The sequence below is a fragment of the Macadamia integrifolia genome, unplaced genomic scaffold (genome assembly GCF_013358625.1).
Source record: "Macadamia integrifolia cultivar HAES 741 unplaced genomic scaffold, SCU_Mint_v3 scaffold1700, whole genome shotgun sequence".
In the NCBI taxonomy this organism is placed as follows: domain Eukaryota; kingdom Viridiplantae; phylum Streptophyta; class Magnoliopsida; order Proteales; family Proteaceae; genus Macadamia; species Macadamia integrifolia.
The window spans coordinates 24,440-40,003 of NW_024868317.1; the positions used below are offsets into that span (position 1 = coordinate 24,440).

The window sequence follows — 15,564 nt, forward strand, 5'->3', positions numbered from 1 at the left end:
AAGAATGCTCATTGATTGTGTTCCCTATGCTTTTCAATGAAGGAAATGCACGTGAGTATCCACTAGAAAGCACACAGAGGGAAGATGATCATTTTATAGGACCATGTGAGAGGGCATAAGGAACAAGCGGTTAGCATTCTTTTTCCCTTCATTTTTATGAAAACTTTGTCTTTACCATATTTCTATAAGTTTTTAAATTAAGTTAAAAAATAATAGCAGAAGGTTTTTTTGTATCAGTCTTTTTAGGTATGAGGTTATACTTTCAACCATTGGATGAGGAGAAAGAGGAATGTGTTATTATATTTTGTTCCTAAGTCCTAACCTGTCTAACGGTTAAAAAGCGCAACCATGTAAAGACATACTTGTGCATAAAAATTTGGTAAAAAAAAAGTTAAAATTAACTTATCAATTTGTCGTTTTCAAGAGTTGTTTTTTATTATATATATATATATATATATATTTTTTTTTAATTTATTTAATTCACATTCAAAGTGATAGGATTATAGTTTGATTGAAAATAAGAAATGTGTCATATTCTCTATCTACTCTTTTGGAGAAAAACCCTATTGTCTTTTTGTGTCCAGCGGTTCCGACTTGTTATTGATGCATGTGATTAGTTTATCGACGACTAATGTTATGCTCAACCCTCTTCCTATATTAAAAACATAAAAATGTAAATCACATGACGTCAGCACTTATACAGGATCAATGAAAGGGGTGCATATGGGATTCTGCTCCCTAACGCTGGAGAGGATCTAAACTTTATGCACATAAACATCAACACTCGAAAGTAATAAAACATACGAGAATCATTCTCCTATGATGTTTGATCCACACTTGAAGTCTATTCAAAATAAAAACTAATTAAATGAAGTTCAAATATATATATCAAATACCATACAAAATTAATTCTCGAACAGATCTATAATCAAAGGTTTTCGTATTGAAGGGTTAGTGGTATTGAAAAGAATCTTTTTCCAGGCCACTTTTGTCTGGCACAGCTGCATGACCAGGGATCCTTGTTTTACCGTAAACTTTCAAAAAAAGAAAAACTCCTTTATTCACTTACAATGTACAACGAGACTTTTTGTTTGGCCTTGTGCTTGTAGTGTCCTACAAATTCTAGTGGGGAAAAAACGGCACATGGCCAAAACTATTTACATGCCACGACCCATTTCTCCCTTTTCACAGCCTGGTTCTTGTAACAAAAAGGAAAAAAACCAAGCTCTGCATCGAACGGAAAGAAGGTTTGGTTATATGATGCTGCACATACTGGCAGTGGTCGACATCTATTTCACTGTTTTAAAACAGACGAGAGAGGTGTTGAGTGTCGACGGTACATGCAGCAACGGAGTCGGAACTCGGACGTGAAGGAAAGAAAAAGGAAAAAAGATGTGTGTGTATATGGTAAAATGGAATGGAGGAGAAAGAGAGAGCTCGTAATGCTTAAAAAAAAAAAAAAAAAAAAAAACTTAAAACTTAGTAAACAGGCAAAATTTTTGTGATTTATGGGGGAGAAGGGAGGAGTAGAAGAGAAAAAGAAGGATTGTGAACAGACTCGGATGGTAGACCCCGGTGTAATAGGCTAGCTATAGCAGGCAGCCCTTGTCTTGTCTGGCTCTAGCTTTCGGGTCCGTCCAATATTTACTTGGAAGTTGGAAACAAGTCCTCGTCCCTCTATTTATTTTCCCTTTATTCATTTATTGTGACTAAAAACCGGAGAAGCGTTTGGAGCTGAACATCTGGTCGAGTATGATGACAAGTGCCATGGCCACAGAAGGATCGAGTTCCGGCTGTACGATGAGGCGGAAGACATCGACGCCGAAAGCAACCCCGCCGATGGCCTCTTTCGGCCTGATCTCCGCCACGCAACTCCTTTTGTTATCGTAAATCGCGCAGCACCGTTGTGCGTAGGACCCCTCTATCTCGTAAAAGAAGAACTTCTTGTTATTAATGTTGTTGTTGTCGTCGGTGTTGCTTTTGCCACTGCCACGACCAGTATTGCCCTGAACCTGATTGCCGCCGCTACCGGGGCTCACTTGAGCCAACGATTTCGAGTTCGAAAGGCTGCCTTGCCTCTTCTTGACGGAAAACCGTGGATTTGCCATCGTTTCTCCGTCGTACACCAGCCATGTATCCGCAACAAGACTCAGTCTCTGCTCCAATATATATATATATATATATATAAATTAATTAAAAAAATTCAATTGAGGTAGCGTAGCGCCTTTCTTAAGTGATTATTCATCAAGATCAGTAGGTTTACCTTTCGGCGGATGGTGAGAAGGGGCTTGCCGGCAGCATCCATGAGCACGATCTCATCCTTGTTGCCGGAAACATAATTGTCGACGCGAAAGACAAGATTGCCCCTGGCGTCGAAGACAGTGAAACCGGTACAGTTGAAGAGCAGGGATTTGTTCCATACGGTTAGCACGGCCGACTGTTGTTTATCAAATCCCGAGGCGGAGGCGGAACTGTTCGGATGTACCTTTGTCATCTCTCAGTTTCCCACTCCGGACGGCGGTGGGTGGCCTTTTGAGTGATACAAAGTAGAAAGAGGAGAGGGTTGAGCAGTTGAGGAGGAATTCAAGAAGAGAGAACCAAATTTAATATTGAAACACAGGCGAAAGCTTGGTACTTCTTTGAGAATTCGATTCGAAGTTTTGTTCAAACACCGCTTGCTCCTGAGAAGGCTGTGTGGCCATGACCCCATATTTATATTCCCCCCACCAAACGAATCTATGATAAGAAAATAATCTCTATCAAAAAGAAAAAAATAAAAATAAGAAAGGGTAAGGTGGTGGTGGGGAGGGGCCGGCAAGTGGCGTTGAATTGAGGTGATGGCGATTTCCAAAAATATCATTCATTCATTCTCTCTTTCTCTATTCCTATAAGAGAGAGAGAGAGTAAAGCAAAGTGAATCGAATAATAAAGTTTGGCTGCGTTGAGTTGAGGTGATGGCGATTTCCAAAAATATGATTCATTCATTCTCTCTTTCTCTATTCCTATAAGAGAGAGAGAGAGAGAGAGAGAGAGAGTAAAGCAAAGTGAATCGAATAATAAAGTTTGGCTGGCCGACCTGGGTCTTGGGCCCGTTCATCATCGACCGCTAAACCTCAAAACAAAAAGTCTCTCACGTGCGTGCCAATCCATATCGTAATGTCATCCTAACATTAATCCAACAGGGCTAACCACACCAATATATACCCAAGTCTCAAGACTCCCTCTCAACCCACAACGACCAATAAAAATGGACATTTTGGGCCCTTGGGAGTCATTCCACCCCCCCCCCCACACCGACAGACTGATCAAATAAAACTGAGATTGAATTGATTATTTATCATCGGTTTAATTAGTTTCGGTTTTATGACATATTTATAGTGATTTTTTTTTGGGGGGTGGGGGAGGGCTTGTTGTTTTATCCGTTGGTTTCAACCCAATCAAATTAATCATGATTAAGACCGAATATATAATATCTTACTGAAATTGACCAATCAAGAACCATTATTAGGGATTAATTAACCTAGACCAAATATGAATAAAACCTTATTTTTAAATGATAAAATATAAATAAAATATGAATACAACATTATTTAAAGGGAAATAACTCCCTCAGTCTTGGCATTGAAGATAGATAGATACAAGATCGATGAAACGGATCGTTTCGATCATTTTGATTCTCCAATGAAGACATACACACCGCACAAAGAAAAAGATAGACCAATTATTTAATTGATGGTCAGGAAAGGATTATAAGAACCAAATCAGTACGCTTTATAAGAAGGGGATTAAATTAAAACCCGATAAAAAAAAATTAGGATAAATAAAAGAATGAATGAATAGATACTTCCCAAAAACCTTGGGCTTGGGGGTAGGAGAAAGAAAGGCAAAGAAAATGACACGGGGATGAATGGTTGAGTGGGCAGGTCTTTTAAACCAAAAAAAAAAAAAAAAGTGTGCAGGAGAAAGTGGAGCGGGCCAGCCAGCGGGAGATGTGGTGGGTGGCGGTGGCAACTGGGGAATGCAGGTGTTCATCCTTCCAGATTTTAAATGATTACTTCTTTACTTGCAAGCTACACAAAACCTAAAACTTGTGGCCCAGAAACAAACCCAAAACTTGTGGCCAAGGACTCTCTTTGTTGTTGGAAAAAAAAAAAGAATACTTAAATATATTAAAAATAAAAAAATCTCAAATAAGAAAATTTGATTCAAATCCTCTCCAAGATAATTTTTTTTAAAAGGGTAAGGGAATGCAATTTGCTTGCATAGTTATTGCATTAATATAAAGATCAATAGGAGGTTACAGAGAAACATTTTAAATGCATAGGGTGAGCAAGGGGAGGGATAACACAGTCTTTTTGTGCCTATTTGAATCTAAGACTGTGTTTGATAGCCAAGAAAATAAAAGAGGAGGAAAGAAAAAAGAAAAAGAAAAAGAAAAAGAAAAATTTTATTATTTTCTTGTTTTAAGATTTTTTCACTCGGTTTGTTATGTCTTGGACCAAGAAAAAGATTTTTTTTTTTTTAAATTTTAAAATTTATCCTAGGAATGGTAAAGTTTTATTCTCTCACAAGAAAAAGAGTCTTGCCTAAAACATACGAAAATTAAAAACCTTATCTTTTCTTCTCTTCCTTTGGTAGCTAGATAGACATAATTTTTCATTTTTTTACTGTTTCATTTCATTTCATTTTATATTCTTTTCTTTTCTTTTCTTAGCTACCAAACACAACCTAAGTGTAAACACATGAAGCAGATAGCTTTCTTTTTTCCTTAAGAAAATAAGAGAAAAGGCTTATGCACCACTTGTGTACCATAAGCTAAGGCCCAGACTGTGTTTGTGTCCTTCTTTTCCTTTTAAAATGACCATTGCCCTATACTGCCTGCTAACTTATCGTAGACGGGCAATGTGTCTATCCCTCTCAAAAAAAAAAAAAAAAAAAAATAATAATAATAATAGTGAAAAATGATGTTAGCTAATATATACGAGATACCTATTTTCCTTGCCATGTCTAGTCTATATACACATATGTATTGTTTCTACAATCAAAGAGTTAAATATGTTTGAAAAGCTTAATTAGGAAGTGTCCGAATTCCACATGGACACAGCAAGAATAATTCGAAATTCCAAAGAAAAGCGTCCTGTTAAATTTTGATAGTTAATTGGTAAACAATGGGTGTCAGCTCATCAATTCACATGGCTGATAAATGGAAATAAAGGATTTTTTTATTTTATTTATTTATTTTTTTAAATTATAGAATTTGGGTGAGCTCAAATTAACCTCGATTATAAGATCTTAATTTATAAAACCGGTAAAATGATTCATTTTTATTCGAGGTTCTTAATTAATTACCCCTTTTTTAGCATTATGAAATATGTTTTTCATATTATTTGTACATTATATCGTTCACCATAAAAAGTTATGCATTTATAAATATTTTACCAAATATTAGCCAAACCATTCGTGAAACATGCAAATTTCATATTCGACAAATGTACTCTATTGGAGCCCACATGCATACATATTCCATATTCAACTAAAACTACACATGAGATCGTACGCAACCAAAAGTAAAATTGGGACCAATTCCAACCATGACACTCCAAAAGAAATTTTATAAATAATAAACGCACATGTCCAACGCTTATTTTGTCTTCTTTTCTTTTATTAGAAAAATGGAAACATTTAATTACTAGTTACAGTCACAATTATGTAAGGACAGTGATTTTGCTTATGCTTCTTTTACCTACTATTTCTATGTGCAATCAAATTTCTCACAGTGATGGTAAAATATAAAAATATTAATTATTTACAAAATATAATTTTACTGATTGGCAAACCATCTAATTATTTACCAACAAACTATTTCTAAGTTGAAAATGATCCAATATCACTCAAATGTTGACTAGTCAGAAACATATATGTTGTATGATTTATGTGTAACAGCTTTTTATCATATATATGGTTACATCTTTTTAGATTAGGTCCAGAGAATATATCTAGGCTGATGCCCAAGTTTTTGTTTTAGAAGTGAAAAAGAAAAGAAAAAAACTTTAAAAATAATAAATATATTTTTGAATATCGACGAAAATGTGCAATTCAACTTCAAATTTATTCTTCTAGATGTTTGTATAAAAAAAAAAAAAAATGAAAAAAAAAAGGGGAAGGTCGTAGTTCCTTAGTCAGTAGCATAGTTAGTAAGTTTGGGAATGGCAATCATACGAGAATGGATACGTACGATAATTAAATGAACCATACTGTAATAATATGTTTCAAAAAACTCGATGTAATAAAACACGTACGACAATGATACGGTACGTGTTTAAAACGTATTAAATACGATTACTTTGTAAAAATCAGGGAGCAAAAATCCAGGACTAAAAATGATTGTTTGAAACTAAATTCTAATCTACCATGTTTTTCTTGACACTAAAATCCAATCTAATTTTTCAATTTGAAATCATTTCCCATTCTTTTGAATTTTCACATTTAATATTAATTAAATTTAACCCCTAAAAAGCGTATGGTAGAAAGAACTAAGAGGAGAATCAAACATCATCTTGTCTCGTATCTTTTACATGTTCTCTTCTTCTTCTTGGTACAAAAACAAGATTCAAGAAGATGGAGAATAAGTATTTACAATCGTTCATCCCAGAGGTGTGCTTGGATTTTCTTGAAATTTCCATGGGGGTACAATCTAAGACTGATCATGGATCAATTTTAAGGCTTAAGAACCTCCTCTCTTCAACTCCTTTGATTTATCAGATGCAGTATTGCAAGAACAATGGGAGGAGAATACCCATGTCATTTTCCTCTTATAATTCTTCATATTGTCCAACTGCAACTATGTTTATAAATAATTGTCGATCCAATTCAAATGGCGATTGTATGATAAATTTTCTATAAAGGTTTTAATGCATGCCCAACCAACACATGAAGTTTAGCTAAAGACCTAGTACTTATCTTAGCCCATGATTAACATTTCTCAGTCTTGACTATGTAATTTAAAATTTAATCTCAATCATAGAAATTCAAATGTAATCGACGGTGAAAATATCGTAGGAGCTTTTAGGGTTAAAACACTTTTTGCCAAATTCACCATTGAGAGTTCCTAAGAGATTCTTTTAAGCTCCTTTTGTTCTTCTCTAAGTTAAAAAGCTTCTCTTCCCTTGAAAGCTACAAAGGAAACATACTTGAAAGACACTACTTATTTTGGAACAAGAATCAAAGTATTGAGTCTTGCATTATGGCATTGGAAGACCTCAACTCTTGAATCAAGGCATGGGAGATTTCAACAAGTGAAAGATCTCAACTACATTTTCTATTTTTGGGATTTCTATTGAGTTTTTATTTTCTAATGTATTTTGTGATTGGTCCATGTCACAACTTTAAATTCTAAAAGAAGGTTGTAGTCTCCTAGGTTAAAGGTTGTAGTCCTATATAAAGAGGACAAATCCTGAGTTGTAAAGATAAGACGATACAATTGAATCAAAATAAATTTCAAAGTTGCTCCAAGCTTCTTATGAATCTAGAAGAGTTCTTCTTATGAAATTAAGTTGTGTTTCACCCATCCTTGAAGAGATTAGGCTCTCAATCAGTTTAGAAGAGCTGAACCTTCAACGTTGAAGAGTTGAAGTCACACCCCTCAAAGATTCAACCTAGAGGAGTTGAATTTTTTAAGCAATTATTTTCAGATTTCTGACTGTGTAAGTATAGTAACCTGGTAGCCCTTTTAAGCTATTTTTCATCCAAAATCTCAATAATTCCTATTTCACAAAAGTTGTAACCCCATTTCTTATCTTTAATTTTTAATTTTAATCAACCCAATCCGATATCGGACCAGAGAGATATTCCAAAATTACTGATCGAAGGTCATTCTGTCCGAATTTGGTTTCATCTATAAAGTCAAGTATTCTCCCGATCCTTGTATTCAGGCAATCCCTTAAGGGAGATTCCATCAGGTTTTCATCTCAACCTCTTTCGGAGAATCCTGCCCTTAGCCATATTTGTCCATGTGAGTCATCTCTTTTAAAATTTTCTTGTTTCTCGTTAAAATTTATTTACAGATGCAATTGCCTTCGATTGGTTTATCAACTATCAATGGGAAGAAAAATGGAGAAGAGGAATGATTGATTGAGTTTTCAACAATCGATGGGAAGAGAAATGGAGAAGATAATGAGAAAAGAGGGTATTGATGTCTTACTTATCGCCATCGGTTGTTGACCGCCAAAAACGGAGATGGAGGAGAAGGTGTCACTGGGGCAAGGGTTTCTCCTTTTTTTTATTTACTTAGATGAGGGAAGAAGAAGGGTTATAGTTTTGATCGATTAGGATTCTTGATAGAAGACAAGGGTCGAGAATCAGGATTTTGCCCATTTGGGTTAATCTCATTTTTTTTAACCCAAAAGTTTTATTGAGTACGTAACGTATTATACGAGTATTATTCGTGTATAATATGGTTATATTTAAAATCCGTGTATTAAATGATTTTTTGGGATTGATACGCCAAATTACGAACTTTTGAATTAGACGTTCAGATGTGCATATTATATGCATATAATACGCGTATTTTATTAACTATGGTCAGTAATGCATGCCGTCAAGAACCATAGAGGACACTATCCCTATAATTACATATGGTTGGATTTTTTTCCCATCAAACAACCATTCAAAAATGCTTCATTGTTTTATACAAATAGATGATTTTAAAGAGGACTTTTGAGGTGTTGGCAACGTGTATGAGAGAGAGAGAGGTGTTTTTATTAAAATAATTGCATCTAGGACCCACATGCGAAAGGAAAAATAAATGAGTAATATTGGATTAGGGTTGATGATTTCATGGTGTATGAGAGGGAGATGTTTTTATTAAAATAATTGCATCTAGGACCCAGGTGCGAAAGGAGAAATAAATGAGTAATATTGGATTAGAGTTGATGATTTCATGGTGTATTTTTAAATTTCAAATTAAGTAAAGAAAACTTCATTTTCAATACAAAACGATAGAGGCATAATAGGTTTCAGTAGTCTTGATTGAGTCGGTCGCACTAGCTGACGTGGATCACTTTTTTTTTTTTTTTGGGTAGGATTACATTTGAGTGACATATATTCTACACCATGCGGAGTCTTAAAAGTTCAAACCCAAAATTAATTTGCTCTTTTTCACAGGCTTTTGCATACTCATATTGTTATAAATCATTCAACTGGTCTCGACTCTTGAGTGAACATTTGAAACGTTTTTTTTTTTTTCTTCTTCTTATTAATAAACTCAATGTGTAAAAAAAAGTTTTGCCATATACTATATCAGTGTGTGGTGATATATATATATATATATATGTAACCATTATTTCATTTGAGCAATAACTAATTTTTTTTTCCAAGTTAGTATTTCAACAACAATTAGGGACATTAATAACATTGATTGATGCTACTTTACTATGTAGTGCGGTAAACAATAGGACCTTAAGGAACTTATGATCAGCTGCTGTAGAATTAACAAGGTACCTATTCGAAGGAAAAGTTGAGCCATTCTTTATTTATTTATTTTTTTAGCTCTAGAATATTTGATCGATGTTGCATTGATGTTCTTTCCTCTAAATTTAGGAAAAAGATATATATTATGAAAAGCAAAACTATATGCATGATGTGTCAATATGCTAGAACTTAGAGAATATCATCTTTCTATAGATGAGATGGCTGACTATAAAGAAAGAAAAAGCAAAAAGAGTTACAAATTTATAGTTTAAAAGAAATAGAAAAAATAGTTCTTTTTCTCATATATATATATATATATATATATACTAGTAAAAACATACGTGCATGTGCTGTGAAAAATAATTTTTAGTACCATATAAAAAGGCAAGTGTGGGTGTTTGTTAGGACATGATATAAATGGTGAAAAATCAAACCAAACTGAATTTGTGAATATTCTTTCCAACTTAAACAGAATTTCAATGAAAAAAAAAATAATAATAATAAAATAAAAAATGAGTCAAATTTGATTTGTGGCCAGTTGAAAAAACAAATTTTAGAGATTAAGGTGATCCGCTGATCCACATCTAACATGTGATGGAAGATAAAAATAGAAGTAATATGTTCTTAATTCAAATCTTTATGTAGGGATTTTCTTACTGGTTTCCACTTTCAAATACAATGCAATATGGAGGAAAGCTTTTGGATTAGAAGAAAAACTAACACGATGTATAAAAATAACATGGAAATACATTGGTGATGCCATGTTGACAAAGCATCCTATTGTAGCTCACAACCAGACATTTTAAACTACTGTCATACGTTTTCACACCCACAGGCAGGAGATAAGGAGCGACCATTTGATGGGTCTCATGTTGGACATCTGGACCAACAACCAATCAAAGGGCTGATTAAGCATCATGCCTGTTGGTGTAGTTCCTGGCTTCTTTATCTGAAGCTTTGTATCCCTCCTTTAGGTAAGCTGAGATTTGCACACACACAGAAGTTAAGCAACCAGCCTAGAGTTTCCTCTGGGTGGAAGACTCCAATGCTCAAGTTAGTTCTTGATCAGGGTAATACTAATCTTTGTTCTGAGAAGTGCATGCCTGTTCTGAGGGTCTCGTCCCCCTTATGTAGTGGTGTTGAGCTCTCCTCTTATTGGTCGGCTTTTCCACTTGGTGCTGAGTTGTCTTTCTTTATAACGGTTAACTCAACCATGGTTTGTCTTTGGTTAGTTAACCGCCTTAGGTTTAGATCGCGAGGTGTCTTTGGGAAGGCATGGGATCTCTTCCCATTGCTATGTTTGAGGTCTTTCATTTCTGATCCATTCATCTGGTTGTATGGTCAAGTCGTATGGTCGATGGTTCCTTTGGTTGGTGGTCGTGTATATTATGGTATATCAATGCCATCTAATCTGTTGGACAGTCTATTTATGGTGTTGGACTGCAAGATGATTTAGTTGAATCAACTTTTGGGTCAGTGTTCCAAATAATGGTTTCATTTTATCCTTTGGGCACCTTAGATTTCCACATTCAATTTTACAGCACACTGCATTTATGAGAATTTTCATAACTCGGTAAAAGGAAGGAGGAATATAGTTTTGCATTTCTTGGTGGGGAGCTGGAGCTGCAAGTTACCCATTCCCATTGAATTGGGATACAAGGGCCACCTTTTTCAAATTAAGAAGAACATCATTTATCAGCTTACACAGAGAGATTTATGACTTCATGTAGTAGCAACCAAAGGAAAACTATCTATAACTGTAACTAATCCACCTTCTATTTGCTGATGACCTTATGATCTTTGCTAAAGCCTCTCTCTCTTCTATGTTTGCTATTTCTGATGCTTTAATTTCCTTCTCTGCTATGTTTGAGCTTTCTATCAATCCTCATAAATCTCTTTCCTTCTTTGGGGGAGTGTCTATGCATCTGAGGGCCACCTTCCTATCACATATCTAAGATTGCCTTTGACTTCCTCGAAGCTTGCTTCTCATCACTATTCCCCTATTCTTGATAGGCTTCGCAAGAGACTTCAACTTGGAAAAGTAAACTTCTATCTTTTACTGGTCGCCTTGAGCTCATTAGATCAGTTATGCAAAACTCCTATATTTTCTTGTCTGGGGTTTTTGGGCTTCCAGCTTCTATCTCTTCAAAGATCGAATCTCTTATGGCTTCATTCATTTGGAAAATTCAGGATAGTGTAATTTTTCTCCATCCCATTAGTTGGGGTAATGTATGTCTTCCCAAAAGGGAAGGGGATCTTAGTCTTTGTAGAGTTAAAGAATGTAATATTTCAAAAATGGTTAAGCTTATATGGATATTGCCTCTCGTAAGAAGAGCATTTGGGTTGACTGAGTATATTCTAGATACCTCAAGTTTGACTCGATTTGGACTAGCCCTTATCCTTTGGATATTTCTTGGGACTGGAGGAAAATTCTTAAATATAGGCATTTTGTGTGATACCCTACTTTTAAAGCCTGGTTTACTTACACGGTTGACCCAGGTTAACCATGCAGGGCCTGAACCAGAGAGGGTTAAGGCGGGTTCCCTATGGACCGTGATGACAAGGGTGACTTTGAACACAGGTTGGCCAGACAAGTCCGAGTCAGTGCCAGAGGAGACGGGTGTACCTAAGCCATGTACATGCACGTATCATAAGGCCATGTACGGGTAATACTGGTATGTAGCCGTATCCTAAAGTGTATACAAATTATATATCTCGTATTGAGAGTGAGATACATGTCGAGAGTCGAATTCCATCGAAATCTCAATTGTTTGGTTAAGTTTTGACCAACAAGTGGGCGGTTACAGGCGGACGAACCTGCCCACCTGTGTGACCCACCCATATGGCTACTAGATATTATCTAGTATAAATAGTACTTATTGTGTCTTTTCTTTTTTCTCATTTAATGCATTAAAGAGTTGGTGAGAAGAGTAAAGAAGAGAGAGAAAAGAAAGGAAGAAAAGAGAACGAAGAAGAAGAAAAGAAAAAAAAAAAGAGGAAGAAATGATTTTAAGCGACGCCGAGGTTTGATCTTCTCATTCCGGCACTGAAAAAGTGACCTCCAACATGAGACCTACGATTTGAGGTGAGCGAAGGCTATATTTCTTAAACTTTCGTAAAACCCCAAGTGAAATCCTTGATTTGGGTAGAGTTCCTTGAGATCTTGTTAATCCCACTTGAGATGATGAATCTAAGGTTTAATAGATGGTCTATGTATTGATTTTGAAGGTTTAAAAAAGTGTTTACAAGATTTGAGAAGCATTGGTGATTTCTTGAGTTAAGAGATGATTTTGGGGTTTTGAAAGAGCTCTTAAGCAAAGAAGGTAAGATTGCTTTTCAATCCTTAAATCTAACTTAGATCTAAGTTAGAATCATCTTATAAGACCTTAAATGTATGAAAAATGTGATCGGAACAACCCCATTTAGTTTTTTCAAGGTTGAGGAATGTTTCAAAGGTGAAAGCCGATTTTCACCCCCCATAGGTGGGCGAAGACCAACGGGCGAAGCCGCCCGCCTGTAGGGGCCCGCCTGTTAGGGTAGCACCTTAGTTTCCACAGGCGGGCGAAGACCAGAGGGCGAACCCACCCTCCTGAGGGGGCCCATTGGTTCAACCGATGGGCTTTCTGGCTCACCTGTTGGATCGGCAGGCGAAGACAGGTGGGCTGTCTGGCCCACCTATTGGTCCACCAATTGGATTTTTGAGCCCGAATGGGCCAAAAATGGACGGACAACCTTCTTTTATGATTTTAAATATGATTTAAACATCAAACCTCTTTAGTTTTGACCCCAAGGTGGTGAAATGCTAACCTCATTCGCTTATGATAGGTTCCACTAGAATTTATATTTCTCACGGTGGATCTCACCCGTACCGAACGTGAGCTTTTGTACCCAACAGGTAAGTGGGGAGAGGACATTTGACTTTATTTTAAGGCTTGTTTTTGCACCATTAAATTGTATCTAGACTAGCCATGTTATCATACAAATTATGTGTAGATTAGTCATCCTCGTGTGCCATTCGCACGCATTGCTTGTGCATTCTAAACAAATGGTTTATGATATGTGTGTTGTGTTTTACATTCTCAATGCTAAATGATTGATGTGCTTATGTGATGAATGGTTGGATTACTGTGCATAATGCATTATTAGACTAGACGCCGTAGTCGATTTGGAAACTAGTGCATTAGTGGCCCGTGGTATGGGACGCGGTGGTACTATGCAATCGTACTTTATCATATAGGAGCATACAATTTAGGATTATCATTTCCTGTGCTACGACCCTTCCCAATAGGGGTTGAGGTGTTGGGTTATCACTTGGGGGGAAGCAGTGGTTGCAGTTGTCGGGTCACTGTGGCGGTTAGACATACGCCCGATTGGTCATTAGGATAGTCAGTAACCTCAGTGGTATATTCAAGAGGGCCAATCGTACTGCTTTTAAATTATCGGGGTCAACACCTTTACATTTCTATCATTTACTTTTATGTTGAGAGCCGATAGTCGACATGCTTTACTTTTCTGAGTACTCACGGTGAGCCTTCTCTGACAACCCTATGAGCGTATCGTAGGATGGAGTTCGCGATTCATACCTGGGGCATACGCACACTGTGGTTGTGAGTAGCACATAACCTAAGACTTAGTAATGTTGTTTAGGTGTATAAGATTTAAAATGAATTACATAGCATATAGTGCATATGAATGCGATTGTTTGTGTGGTATTTCTTTTTACTTACTGAGCTAGTGAGCTCATCCCAAGTGCATACCTCTTTTAGATGATTTTGTAGGTCACCCGCGTGAAGATAAGGAGTCGGGCCCCACAGTCAAGTTTCCTATTAAGGATTGGTGGGTCCCTGAGGAGTATGAGCATGGTACTGATTGCATGTGTGAGGGCTATACTGCGGGACCGTAGTAATGACACCGTACAGGATTTTGTTTTTTGATTCTTCTGATGACCTCCCCTTTTGTGTGCTTGATATGTAAATTGTTATTCTTTTTGTGTAAATATCATGCCTGCAGGCCCACCTGTACTTAGCTATATACTACAATTTGGTTATCAAGTATATTGAGGATATTTACAGATAATTTAAGTCTTCCACTGAACTTTTGAACACTTATCTTAGATGTGGGTATGATGTGGTGGGGTACTGTATCAGATGATCCTGGCAGGTTTAGGTTAACCAGAGTTAACTCGATCACCGATCCGATTATGTGTGAACAGGGTGTGACAACGATGGTACCAGAGCGTGATGCTCTATCCACTCACAAAATACCATTCAGACCCCATAGAATCTATAATAGGAAATGGGGTTGGGTAAATGTAAAAACTTTAAAGAATTAAAAGCAAAAAAAAAAAAAAAATGGTTGCATTTAATTATTGCATTTCATGGCATGCATTAGAGGGAGTTTGCTTGGAATAAATAAAAGATTAGTTATTTGATTGCATAACCCATCGAGTACAGATTTAACAAAATTTCGGTAGCATAACAACGCTAAAGCAAGATTTTTTAAAATTTTCAAATAGAAGCACCTGATAGACAACATACATATATGAATAAGCATAATCAACAAAGGCTAACTAACATTGTTACAACCGAATTACAATAAGTTTGTCAAGCAGACAAAACTAACTAAAAGTCACCAACAACATCATAATACCACATTAGCAAGTCCAAATTACAGAGAAAAATACAAAAAAATTATAGTCCACCATAAACACATAAACAACATAGAGACAAGTAAAAATCTGATTAGGATAGGCAAGCTAAGTCCTCAGAGATCTTCATCATCATCTACTCTATTACTCCATCCCTCCTAGGCCTCGATTTAACATTGAGCCGGCGATCGTAGTAATCAAACCTCGCATTCACTAGTTGCACATCCCTCTAGAGTCTGATAAAGTCCACTGAAATGGCATTGGCAATTGTGTCTAAGTCCTCGCTCAATCTTAGGAAGGAATTCTCTAATGTAGCCTGCCTTTCTAAGATATTTTTCTCTCTAGTAGCACTCTCATCTAGTCTTCTTAGAAGCTGATCTTGCCCGTCTTTCAAGGCCCTTATACTAGTCATCATGCTCTCAAAGTCAAATGCGCCACTCTTAGGTGGT

General features: G+C 36.2%; 1 protein-coding gene across 1 annotated transcript; it reads right to left on the reverse strand.

Annotated features, from left to right (window-relative positions):
• Positions 1–845: 845 nt before the first annotated feature.
• Positions 846–2,701, reverse strand: LOC122064648 (protein LURP-one-related 8-like). Its single transcript, XM_042628405.1, has 2 exons — positions 2,264–2,701; positions 846–2,156 (listed from the first exon to the last, which is right to left on the reverse strand). The coding sequence occupies exons 1-2, from the start codon at positions 2,492–2,494 to the stop codon at positions 1,710–1,712; spliced, it is 678 nt and encodes a 225-aa protein (XP_042484339.1). The 5' UTR covers positions 2,495–2,701; the 3' UTR covers positions 846–1,709.
• Positions 2,702–15,564: the final 12,863 nt, after the last annotated feature.

What these genes read in the sequence shown, in the direction of transcription:
- LOC122064648 (XM_042628405.1), bottom strand. Translation starts at nt 2,494, where the DNA reads ATGACAAAGGTACATCCGAACAGTTCCGCCTCCGCCTCGGGATTTGAT. An exon ending in TTCTCACCATCCGCCGAAAG is followed by an intron (nt 2,157 to 2,263) that starts GTAAACCTACTG and finishes ATATTGGAGCAG; the next exon opens with AGACTGAGTCTTGTTGCGGA.